The sequence below is a fragment of the Phlebotomus papatasi genome, chromosome 1, assembly GCF_024763615.1.
Source record: "Phlebotomus papatasi isolate M1 chromosome 1, Ppap_2.1, whole genome shotgun sequence".
NCBI lineage: Eukaryota > Metazoa > Arthropoda > Insecta > Diptera > Psychodidae > Phlebotomus > Phlebotomus papatasi.
Genome location: NC_077222.1, coordinates 97,416,981 through 97,430,145, shown reverse-complemented (window position 1 = coordinate 97,430,145; position 13,165 = coordinate 97,416,981). Strand labels below are relative to the sequence as shown.

Here is a 13,165-nt window from a genome sequence, read left to right as displayed (position 1 = left end):
GAAAAGCCCTGTCCAAATTATACCATTGTCCAACTTGTACCACTGTCCAACTTGTACCACTTTACCCTATATCTAAAATCTATAAAAAAAATTAAAAATTCTCGTATTTTTTTCTTGGAATTACTGATAAAATTTTACTTCTTATTGACCAAATTTTTTGTTTTTTATGCTCAACAAGTAGTTTATTTCTTCACTTATTTCTTAATGATCAGAATCTATTTTTTAATGACAAAATTATATTTTCTACTAGATTTATCAAGACGAATCAAGCCAAATTCATCAACAAGAATTTGGTTTTATATTTAACCAATCAATTTCGATTTGTCACTATCGAAATTTTTTTTTTACTAGCCAAGTCTTATCTTTTAACAACCGAAAATTATAATGCCCATGACCTGCGAGGTGCTCAAATTTAGAAGATTCTACTGCACTGCTTAAGGACGATCTCTATGTTTCAGTTGAAAAACATTCTTAATTCACGTTATAAAATAACTTGGCAATTTTTAAAAATAAATCTTTTAAAAATTATCCAATTATTTTTAAATATTTATTATAATTAAAATTCGGTTTGCTTTTTGAATTTTTACTAACCGATTTTTAGTTTTCTTTACTGACAAAACTAAATTTTTGCTAACCACAATTTCCATTTACTGTTCAAAGACATTTTTAGATAATCTATAAAGTTGATTTGTAGTATAAAGTAAAATGTTTCGTATTGTAATATCGTTAAAGCATTTATAAACATAAAGTAAAGAGTTCCCTGTCGAAATTCTAACGATTTTAGAAGTCATGTCGATACAGTAATTTTTAAAGATGGTCAAGACTTGGATTGGAATTTATAATACTTTAAAATTGTCGATCCTTTTAAAAAATAAATACTGATTAGAGCAAAGGTAATCTCATCCTTCTATATGGCTGGCAAGTCTGTGTCTCAGCTCATTTTTTTTTAGTTTTGGTGGTCAATGTGTTATAGCTAACACTTACGTTGCACAGAAAAAGGTTCCTAATGCTTTTCCCTAATATTTGGTTTAGAAAATTGTGTTTTTTTTATTTTTGTTTTTTTTAGGCCAAATTTTTATTCAAGGACACTCTGCAATCATTCTTGCGTTGTCTTTCTATCAGTAAGGGAGAATGGGGCAGTTTCAGAAATTTCAAGTTTTTTTTTTCCAAAATCATTTGGAGAATTTTTTTTGAATAATTATTATATTCAAACTAAGGCTGCTATTCTGCCATCTTTATAATTTTGTAACTGAGCAAGATCCAAGAAATTTGGTATTCTTACAGAAAAAAATATAAAGTTCTGAAATATTAGTACTCTCCAAATATTTTAGACCTTGTTATAAAGTCTCCAACAAAATTTTTAAATTACCATATATTATATCCAAGAATTTTTCAATTTATCCAAAAATTCTTTGACAGTTCCATACATTTTCTTGTACGATCCAAGAAAAATTTAGAAGTCCTTTTAAATTTTGTAAAGTTAAAGTTTTGTCAAGGTTGAATTGAATATAATTACCTTTAAAGATATTTTAATGCTTTTTCGTGAAAAATAACAAACCACTCTAAACACACAGTGTCAAATAATTCCGCAGATGATGCTGCACGATAAGTCTCCAAATTTTTTATATCTTGTTCGATTTTTGCTATAAAATTTCTTGGCGGCAGAATTGCTCAACCTTGGATTAACTCTAACAAGAATTCCAAATTCCGCAAAATCTTACAGAATTATAAAGATGGCAGAATAACAGCCTAAATCGACTTAGTTTGTCATAGGTAGGGGAAGGTATTCAGCTTCATACGTACTCTGGATTCAAAAACTTCATATTTTTCCAAATTTCTTGAATGAATCTGCTTTATTTTTTTTTAAGGAAATGTGTGACTTAATCCTAACTATTAAAATATATTGCCATAAACCAGGTTCATTAAAGGAATATGGGAAAAATATGTGGTGTTCAAAACCAGAGTTTGTGCGAAGCCTGAAATGTTTTTCGCTATTTGTTCTTTAAAAAAATATTTAGAATATTTCCCATTTTAAGTTATTATTTAAAACAAATAAAGAATATCAAAAATTCAAACTATAAAATATTTTCTATAGATAGAATATTCTATTTGATATTCTTTTGTTGTTAGACATCAAATATCAATGTTCTTATCATTTCAACTGATTGTGCAACTATCTGTGCAAATAGGTAAATTTATGTGAATCCGGAATCAATACATCCATCTTCCTTTAAATGCAAATGAAATCATCTATGTTTACATGATATTCCTACAAAGGATTGACTTCGCCTTTAGTATCTGTTTACTGAGAGATTAAGATTTACCTTTTCCTTGCCATTCTTGTAGGATGATGCACTGTACTTAAGATATTTGTAGTGTTTGTTGTCGTATTTTATATCTTCTGGCGTGAAGGTAAACTGAGAATTTATGTGATTGAAGTGACGATTCTTATCCTCCTTGTACTTTTTAGCATCAATGTCATCACCACCATTTCCTTCAACAGTCAACTTATACTTGGCATTGAGTGCATTCTGACGATCTATCAATCGCTGCTGTTTCTTAATATCGTTGGTATCTGGCACGAGAAAGGTAAAGTATACAGAGATATTGAGATAGAATTTTCACCATTTCCCACACACTTTATAGCTCAAGAAGGGAATGCAATTTCCTCTCAATAATTAAAATGCTGGCAAATGTGGGAAAGTGCAGATTGCAAAATGGGTTGGGAAAATGTCGGAGGGCAAATTCAACACACAATACAAATTCTCATGCATAACGATTTTTCTATCAGGATACCATCCACCTTAAGTACACACCGACACTGAATCTTCTCTTTCACACCTTTCTACCCCAGAACATAAAATCATTTACATATTTCACGAATAAACAGAAATTTCACACAATGAGTTGCTTCTGTAATGCTCAACATTGGATACAGGAACCATGATAAATTGTAGATGAAATCTTACAGGAAAAATGTTCATCAACTCACTTCAAGAGCTTATATACATTTTCCACTTGAGCAGATGTGCACGCAAACTTCCTGATGTAATGCCAAACATTACAAAGAGTAACGACTAGGGGAATTTCCATTCTAAAGGATATTTTACGCTTAATGTAGAAAATTCAAGAGAACCAGTCTACAATACAGTAGCAGAAATTCTTTTCTTTCAAATAAGCTGCATTTAGTGCATATGAAGAGCTTTTTGAAACAAATTGTGAATCATAATTTATTCATATAAAAAAAAAATCTAACTTAAAAAACTATGAAACTAAACTTAGCACAAGGATTTATTTTAAGAAGAGCATTTAAAATTTATGGGGCAATTAAACGTGTCTGTTCTGCCACTTTGCAACGTTACCTTTGTCATTGTTTTTGGGTCTTTTAACAGTACAATAACAACTTAAACTGATGTTCATATGATATAACTGAAAACTATTCCAAATAGAGAAATAATGTATATAAATAGTAGGGTAGATCGGGGCAGATTAGCCAACAAATGGAATTTTGTTGTTGCTAATAATTTGTGAAAAAACATACTTGAATCAGATTGATACATATTTCAATGAATAGGGAGGGAGTTAACACTGAATAAATAATAATAATGCTGGCACAACATTCCATGAAGGAACAAGGCCTTCCCGCAAGGGGATTTCTAGACATGCATTATTATTTTTTCTTGTACGGGATGAGGTTGTTAGTCCCATGTCCGTGGAATCAAGTGCAGTGAAGCTCACTGGATGCAATCCGAACACCTTTAACGCCAGAAAAATTCCTGGGGACCTAAAGGAAATAAATAATAGTTTGCTCAATATATTCCTTCTGATGGAAAACAATAAAATCTCACTTTCCAAATCTAGCCCTGACTAATTTTACTCAGGTTTGCCGTGTAGGCTTTTCAGGGTTACTGAAAATTGAGAATTCGAATCTTTTAGCATTTGACTTTCAGGCAAGGCACGGAAAAAGACTGGTAATATGCTGACTTATGTTCGAGGAACGGTCCTCGAAAATGGATATTCGTGTTTAATGGAGCAAATTAGTCATGCATTAGTATTAGTACATGCATATACTAAGTATTTAGTTTTCCTTTGAATCATCAATTTTAATGTAATTTATCGCATAATTTACCAAGCTCTTATTCAAATATTTGAAGATAAATATTTGATTAACTAAACAAATCAGTTTAGCACATGCTTGTACTAAATGATTAATTTCTCTTTTAATTATCAATTTTAATGTAATTTATCGCTAAGTTGCTATAATTTGATTAGTTTTCATTTTGATATTTAAAAGTAACTATTCAAGTAACTAAACTCATTATTGTAGAACATGCATGTACTAAACTTTTAATTTTTCTTTTAAACATAGATTTTAATGTAATTTCTGAAAAATTTTATGTCTTTTAACTATTTTTCATTTAAATATTTGAAAATAATATCCCTATTGCCTAAACAAATTAGTTTAGCACATCAGTGTACTAAAGATCTGTTTTAACACATCCGAATTAGTGTAGTTTATCTCAAATGTTCCATCATTTGTCCAGTTTTCATACAGATATTTAATAAAATTATTATCCTAAACAATTACCTAGGGTGGTATCACCACTTCTCGCCAGTGATCCACTTCTCGCCATATATAGTGAAATCACAGAAAAATCATATAATACGAGTAATAAAAAGGATATCAGGAAGAAAAACCAACGCTGAATATATTTTTTAATAATATTGTCCAAAATAATTGAGTTTGGGCCTTTTCAAGTAGGTGGCGAGAAGTGGTTATTTCTGAATTTTTAATAAAAATATATATTTTTATGTAAATCCACCGTTAAATTGAGAGACTATTAGTCTGATATATCTATAGACAATATATCTAAGAAACTTTGTGTCAAATTTAAGTATAATAAGGGTTTAATAATTATAATTAAATTAATTTCAGTTTTTTTCTAAAAGTGGCGATAAGTGGTTACTCCATCCTAGTGTAATTAATTTAGTACATGTATGTTACAGGGTTTTCGTCGAAATCCTAAACATTTCGTGAATTTTGGAAAATTTTCCAGGTTATCAAGAGTCCCTGAGAATAGTCCCCAAAAATTTCCTGAATTCCTGACAACTTTTAGAAATCCCCGGGTTTCTGAAATACTTACCGGGCTCCTAAAAGTCTTCTAGTTTCGCAAGGAGTCGTGAATATTCACCACTCACGCTTGTGTCATGGTGCTATTCCAATGAAAAATTAATATTTTTTTTCGCACTTTACTGTTCTCAAGTGCTTCTGAATTATCGACTTTTCTTTGTGTTGGTTCCTATCTCGACTATTTTCCCCATTACTCGCCACTCGTCTAAAACTGTCAAACAGTCGTGACAGCAACCAACTTAAGGAAAAGTCGATAATATAGAAGCACTTGAGAACAGTAGTTCTAAAAAGAACATGATCATATTTCATGAGAATAACATCTTTACACATTTTTAGATTACACGTTTTTAAAAGTGCGTTATTTGTGTAACTTTATAATTATAATCGTGGTAAAATAGTAAAACAATTATCCTTGTAACCTTGTTTATTGCGATTACGATACGGATTTGACCAGTTTACACTTTCGCCTTAAGATCCCTTGTGAGATATTTACGTTCAAAATTAACATTTTGTGTAAAATGTAAAAGTATTCTAAGCGAGTTATCACAAATTTACTTCAAAATGCTCAGTTTTGACTTGAATTTCTCACAATATATTGTTTAGAAACCTTTAATGTATGTGCTATTCGACTTTTTTGTACTCAAAAATTTCACACATTCCATTCCTATACACATTCTACTTTGGATTTCACAAATTCTATTTTGCACAATCCAAGCCTCACCACTAAAACTAGATAATACATATTCTAAATTTTCAAGCTTCTATATCAATTTCCCATTTTGCCAATATTTCAGCCATTAACGTGGTGCATAAAATCATAAATTAATTATATGAACCAGAGAATTATCGTACGGAAAACATATATTAAGTAGGAAAAGGCAAAATTTATTAGATTTCTGACACTATCAGTGAATAATATGCAAAAAGGTCACCACTTGGATAAAATGTGGTAAAAAAAGTTGAGTGTCGAAATGACATTCAATAAATTAAACCAACTTTTACTAACGCGGAAAAAGCAAAAAAAAATATTGTGACAGTATGAAAATCTGTCTTTTGCGATGGTAGATAAAAATATCACGGAGAGTGACAATTTTTGCATAAATTAAGTATGGGGGTGCAAAAAAAAAGTTCGATGGTGAATGCATTTCCATAATAAATGAAGCGTAGAAAAAGTAATTCTTTGTGGTGAGTAAATCATGCGGAAAAAACTCGTTAGATGGAAAAATAGGAGAACTTTCAACAGGAAAGTTTCAAAAGAGAAAAGTGTGTTATGGTTCATTATATTGCTCGAATGCAAAGAGAAAACAATATGTACTTAATAACCTTTCGATTTTGGATTATAATATTGTTCGCACTCCGAATTAATTTTAGCTAAATTTAAGTTGTTGTGATGTTTAAAAGAAGAAGAAGAATACCAAAGAATGAGAGAGACATATGCAAAGCGTGTGAGAGAGAAAGGGATTTGAATTTCGACTTCATGAAATTTTCGTGATCTAAAAAGTGTACCAGAGCCATAAATCGAGAAATTACGCTGTCTTAGACTAGACAAATTCAAATGAGATTTGAGTTAGAAAAAGTAAAGATAGAAGTATATAATACTCAGCGAGCACTAAATTCAAAACGATTTCAATTCAGCTGAAAAATATTTATTGAGCATTTATAGAGCATTTCAAATTTTCCGCTTCAGAAAAAAACGCATACATTTAGGGCTATGTCAAAAATTATTTCACAAATGAGCTCATAGTGATAGGCAAAGATGCATAGATGTGTTTGCATAATCCTTTATGCATAATCCCAACATAATCCCGGGACCCTCTGTATAATGCAATTTTAATTTTTGAATGGTTGAAAAATAATTCATGAAGCGTTCTAAAATCGGTTATATTCCAATTTAGGAAAGCTTTTGAATTTTCGATCATTTTAAATAAATCAGGGAAATTAACATAATAATTAAATGTGAGTGTTTTGTACGAACTTAAGTTTAATTGATTGTGTACAAGTCGTTTAAAAGTTTGCTGAAATACTGATAAGTGAAAAGTCTCTAGTTCAATCCTGGGTAGAGAAATTAATTTCTCCTGTTTTTAGTGCAGTGGAACCATTTAATGTCGTGCTCCATTTACTGCCACCCCCGGTCACTCCCTAATAAATTACTGCTCTCTTTTTATAATTTCTATATTTCAAAAGTGCATTAGGGAGCTGAAGGATAATTTGCTTAATGGGGCTAGATTGTTATACCGTAGATGCAGGTGACTTTGCACCCTTGCTTTTTGCAAGCTTTGCTTTAATTCTGCTTTCATTGTAAGAGTTAAGTTCAATAACCATAAGAGCACTTAAGGATGGTGTATATATCATCCTCAAGTGGCTGAATTAAAGAAAAGCTTACGAAAAGCACTCCGTGGGGTGACTTTACATCCTGTTTATCGCAAGCTTTGCTTTAATTCTAGGCATCAACGATGGTTCAGTAACCATAAGGGGACTTAAAGATAGTGTATAGATCATCCTTAAGTAGCTGAATTAAAGAAAAGCTTTCAAAAGGCACTCCGGGGTGTGACTACATCCTGCCTTTTGCAAGCTTTGCTTTAATTCTAGGTGTTAACCATAAGGTTCAGTAACCATAAGAGCACTTAAGGATGGTGTATAGATCATCCTTAAGTAGCTGAATTAAAGAAAAGCTTTAGAAAAGCACTCCGAGGGGTGACTTTACATCCTACTTTTCGCAATCTTTGCTTTAATTCTAAGAGTTAACGATGGTTCAGTAACCATAAGAGCACTTAAGATCATCCTTAAGTTCCTTAATTAAATAAAAACTTACGAAATGCAAGAGTGCAAAATTACTCCCGGAGTCCAAAGTCATCCTGATTTACGGTACGATTTTTTGCATATTTCGAAACGAAACTAGGGCCTTACAATTATTTTTGCTTAGTTCCACAATTGTTTTGTAGAGCTAAATTACATTACGTTAAAGCCCAGTTTTCTTTAGAAATATGTGAAAAAATCGTATAGCAATATAGCCTCACAGCTCAATGTAGCTCCACCTTCTCCTATAAAGTACTGATTAAATACTTTCATTTGCAATTCTAATGTGCAGAAATAGTGATAAAACTCTAAATTTATAAAGGGTGGCATTAAATGGAACACGGTATTAAATGATTCCCCAACCCCAATCCTACTCAGGTAACTTTTGGGTCATTCGGATGTCGCTCGCTGTAATTGACGGTTAATTTGTAATGTAAGAGTTTGATTTGAATGCAATATTCATAAAATCAATGAACTAAATAAGCAGATTTATTTATAAAGACTTGTATAAAGACATGAGAGGCCCCTGATGCTTACAAGAATAAAAAAAAACTATTTTAAAATAATTTTTTTTCAAGTTCATGGAATTTCAGTATTCAGCAAAGTATTTTTACATCACCACTTCATTTTTCCTAACACCGAAGAGGAATACAGCAAAGAAAAACTTCCGCAGGGAATTGTATCAGTGTACATAAACTCTATAAACTCATCAATTCATATCCTGATGAGAATTGCATAATCTAAAAATTAGATTCATATAGAAGGTTTCAATGCAAAGAGACATTTCATTTTACATTTTGAATCCTTGAGGGCTTTGAGCTTAGCAATATCTAATTATTTAATTTGAATAAAATAAGGTGAAAATCGTATTTCAATAAAACCCTCATTGCAGAATTTCATCGAAAATTCTATATGGAGAATTTTTCTCATGGAATTGATGTTTATTAATTTTTCCCAAATTGCAGAAAAAATCCACTTTTAGTGTTGAAATATAGGAGGAATCTCTAAAGATTCTGTTGTCCCTACAATTGGTCCAAAAACTAAGAGTAACTTCGAATAAGTAAAAATTTATTACCTTTTACGGTACACTATATTCTGATTAGAATATTCTTGAGGAGAGTATTCACAAAGTCTCAACAACAAGTAGAATTAAAAAGTTAAACACAATCGGGCAACAAGTAGTTTGTCTGCTTAGTTAAACAATACAAACTTATAAATAAAAAATAACTTTACAGTGTTGAATGAATACCTCTTCGGCAGGGAACACTTGTTGGCATTGTTAAAGTATTGAAACTTATTTAATGTATCTAATAGAATGCAAGTAATATGACGTTTTTTTATTAATTTACATTTCCTAAGAATATAGGTACTTAAATTTCATATCCCAGATGGTACGGAAAGAGTGCAAATAGGTCATGACATGAGTTTTTGAAGTACCAATAGGTCTTTTTTAAACTCTAGGGGAAACTGGGGCAGCAGTAAACATGGAGTAGTTAATTTTATTTTGGAACAAGAATATGTAGGCATATCCTAACGGTCTGAGAAACACTGTCGATTGTTGGTGCCTTTCCCTTATACAATCCCAAAAGTAGGGGGAACTGGGTTAGTAGTAAACAGGGGTAGTTGTAAACACTGATTTTTTTTTATTAATTTTAAGACTCCAGAGGATAAAACCCATAAGCATTCATAGATATCATGGGGATATATGTCCACAGATTTGGTCAATAAAATTGGTCAATAAAAAAAGTCAATTTTCCCAAAAATGTTTTTATTTCGATTATTTTGGTCATTTGTATTTCCACCTGGAAATTAAAAACTGTGTAAAATAATCGAAATGTAGCAATACCAGTTCTTTCCTACATCTTTTAGGATTATATTAATGCATTTACTAGAGAAATTGAGATTCTCATTATTTTAAAAGAATTAATAATTGGTCAGAAAACAGCATTTGGGGTAGATGTAAACAGGCAATTTCCCCGTAATTGTAGATGTCGCGAGTGTAGAATGAATGGCAAAATATTTTGTCTTCTTCTTGGTGGGAAATTTTTCGTTGTGTTCAATAAGAAGTCACATGATGTCAAATTATGGGGAAAATCCATTGAAAAATGTCTTTGATTTGCATGCTTTTAGTTTTTTTCCTATTTTAATTAATCATTGTAAAAAGTGTAGTGATTTTTTGTAAAATAAACAGTTTTTATATATCTCTTAAGTAATTAAAATAATTGAAAGTGGTGCAAAGTTAATTTGAAGGGTGGAAAAAGGGTGTTTACATCCTCCCCAGAAAATGTTTACTTCTACCCCAGGTATTTAGTGAAAAGAGAAAAATGCACAGTGACACAAATTTTATTTTTATGGAAAACTCAATTTTTTTCTAGCATCCGCATTACCCTCGATGAATTGCCTATACCCAAGGATAAAACATGAGCTAAGTAAGATTTTCCAAAAAATAACTGAGTGCTTGGAAAATTACCTCAAATTCGCATCTATTGAAAATGGTTACATGTGCCCCAGTCTCCTCTACGTTTGTATTCAGCGGACCGCATATTCGGATCTACAGTGCGACCCCAATAGCCTCAATGCATGTGATTCTTATATTCCTTTAGTTTTCTAAATTATTAGGTATTGTTTACCCATTCATTAACCCTTTAAGGACGATTGGGTCACCGGTGACCCAAAAATAAAATTTTTCCTACGGCTGTCTAAAGTTGTATCTTGCACTAAAAAGTCAGAAAAAATTAGGGGAATATTGGCATGGTTCGCACAGAGTGAACCTTCAAACAACGCAAATTTTCTCTTTATTAAGCTCATGAAACGAGATGAGAAATGGTAGATCAGCTCTTTGCAAACAAAGAGAAAATTCACATTGTTTGAAGGTTCACTCTGTGCGAACCATACCTACATTCCCCTATTTTTTCCGACCCCCATTTTTGACTTTCTCGTCCTTAAAGGGTTAAAGAGTAACTTAAGTAGTTTAAAAGCTTTACATTATACCTGAATTTTTTCATGGTGTTTCAATTTTTATTACAGGTTTACACTTTAGGGGTCGTACTTTATTTGTCGCGATATTTATATTATGGTCAAAACTTCTCATTGCTCTATAAGTGCTTTAATTTGATCCAGTATTTTGCGGAATGACAATTTTAAATGACATAACAATTAAGAGTAGAAAATAAAGTTGAAGAGTTTTCTGCCATATACAATTTTTTTTTGCAAAAAAGTTTTATTGCTATCAATTTCGAGCTTTTACTGCAGTTTCCTGAATTGACCAGAAATGGGATATTTGTTCTCACAATTTGAGTATTTTTAATAACATTATATCAGGATAACAGAAAGTTTCAATGATCATTTATTTTTATTGGGCATTCCTGATAATAATTAATTTTATTGATTTTATGTATTCGGATGTAGTAATGGCTTTCCATTTCATTTTATTTTCATATAATGTATGTGATAATGAAAATAATAACAAATTTATAATATGGACAAAATTTAAATTATTGTATCATACAATTTCTCTGCAATCTTTAGTGGGAAATCATAAAGTTTGTAAACATAAACCTTGTCACGTCTGAATTCCAATTTCACAAGAATTCTCTAGTGCTTTTAGCTTCATGAAATTCAATCTGTGCTTTTCAATAGCAAATATTCAACAGCTAAGGAAGATTTCAGTCGCAATATTCAGCTGGAATATGAGTTAAAATAATGTGGAATTTCGCATATGCTCAACATTATCACGGATTTCACAAAAGCTTTTACGTGCAATTTTCTATTGAGGAAATATCGATGGGTGGAAGAGAATAGCCCATATATATAGAGATATGTATTTTAACTTCGATATCAATCGACATTTTTCTTTTAGAGGATTGGGAAAAATAACGCGTTTCCACACTTTTCAGCCATACAGAGATACATAGGCAAGGTTGAATGGAGCTTTTTTCTCTCATCCAGGGAAAGAGGATAAAAGATGTGTAAGCATTTCTGCTATGAACCTTTTCTATATTCTATTGAGATGTACTCGGGAGAATTGCAAACTCTATGTTTGAGATTTGAGTTTATACCTATTACAATACAGTTTGAGCATTTATATTGATATCGATCTAGCCCATTCTGCCGAATAATTGCAAAATCCTCCGATGGCAATAAAGCACGAGAAACCATCTGAAGTGTGCTGAGTATGTCACTCGTCCTCAATTTCCGGGAAGTGCCACGGGAAGCGGGGGTGGTTGGGGTTGGGGACTGAAGTGCATTAAAATCATTCAAGCATGATCAACCGCAAGAGTCTAGCATGGCAGCAGCCAGGCGGACTTCAGTATATAGCATGAATTTATCCACTGGGCAACCAGACAAGTTTGTTAACATGACAATTCTCTCATGCACCAGACCAATTCACCATCGTCCATCCCTTCATTCACTCTGCACCATATTTGAGCAAACTTACCACGGCACGGACAGAAGCCCTTGCACGCAACTTTGATGGCTGTAGCATGGATGCAGTTGTGATAGTCTAGACGACATAGGGATGAGTACGTTCGATTGTCAGAACCACATATAAAAATGGGCTTCGTCACAGGACACGGCTTGCAATTCCTGAAAGAACACGATGTTTTCTGTATTATTAAATCGATATCAATATTTATTGTTAAGCAAAACGGATGTGCAACACAGAATCTCTATTGCCATGAAGCCACGTGTATGCAAATTTGACCTCACACGAGTATTTGTTCAATATTGCACAAATTGAAAACAAAATTCAAAATCAAGAGAAAATTGTATTTCCATCAGTAGTCTGCACACTCGGGGTATCATGGCATTTCATATAGAACTTGGAAATTTAGCAGCTGAGTAGTTAAATTAAATTAGGAAAGGTGAAAAAGAATACCTCTACAATCAATTTGCTGCAATTGAAAATACCGATGTAAATTTTGAACAATGCTGGAGAAAACAACAAAAACAAGGTAATCCAATAATATTCGTTGAGGTAGGTATATGGATGTATTTACATTTAATTAGTATTTTTGTATTCAAGGAAGGGCCCATACGAACCACACGATCTCTGAATACTTTATACTTATTAATCGAGAAATGTTTGAGAAGAGTACCTACCTATCGTTTCAAAAATACAGGAAATGTTTTTGGTAGTTGGTATCCAAGTACCATAGATCAAATCGGATGAAAACAATAAGTAATTTATTTCGGGAAACTCGAGTCAATCTCGACAAGGCACCCATTAGGATCCCA

General features: G+C 32.0%; 1 protein-coding gene across 1 annotated transcript in view; it reads right to left on the bottom strand.

Annotated features, from left to right (window-relative positions):
* Window positions 1-13,165, bottom strand: part of LOC129809938 (proteoglycan Cow) — a 104,920-nt gene that overhangs the window by 19,739 nt on the left and 72,016 nt on the right. Inside the window, exons 5-6 of the mRNA XM_055860100.1 lie at window positions 12,366-12,514; window positions 2,325-2,575 (exon numbers count right to left, since the gene is read on the bottom strand). Of these exons, the coding sequence (XP_055716075.1) occupies window positions 2,325-2,575; window positions 12,366-12,514 (400 nt within the window). The remainder of the gene's footprint in view (window positions 1-2,324; window positions 2,576-12,365; window positions 12,515-13,165) is intronic.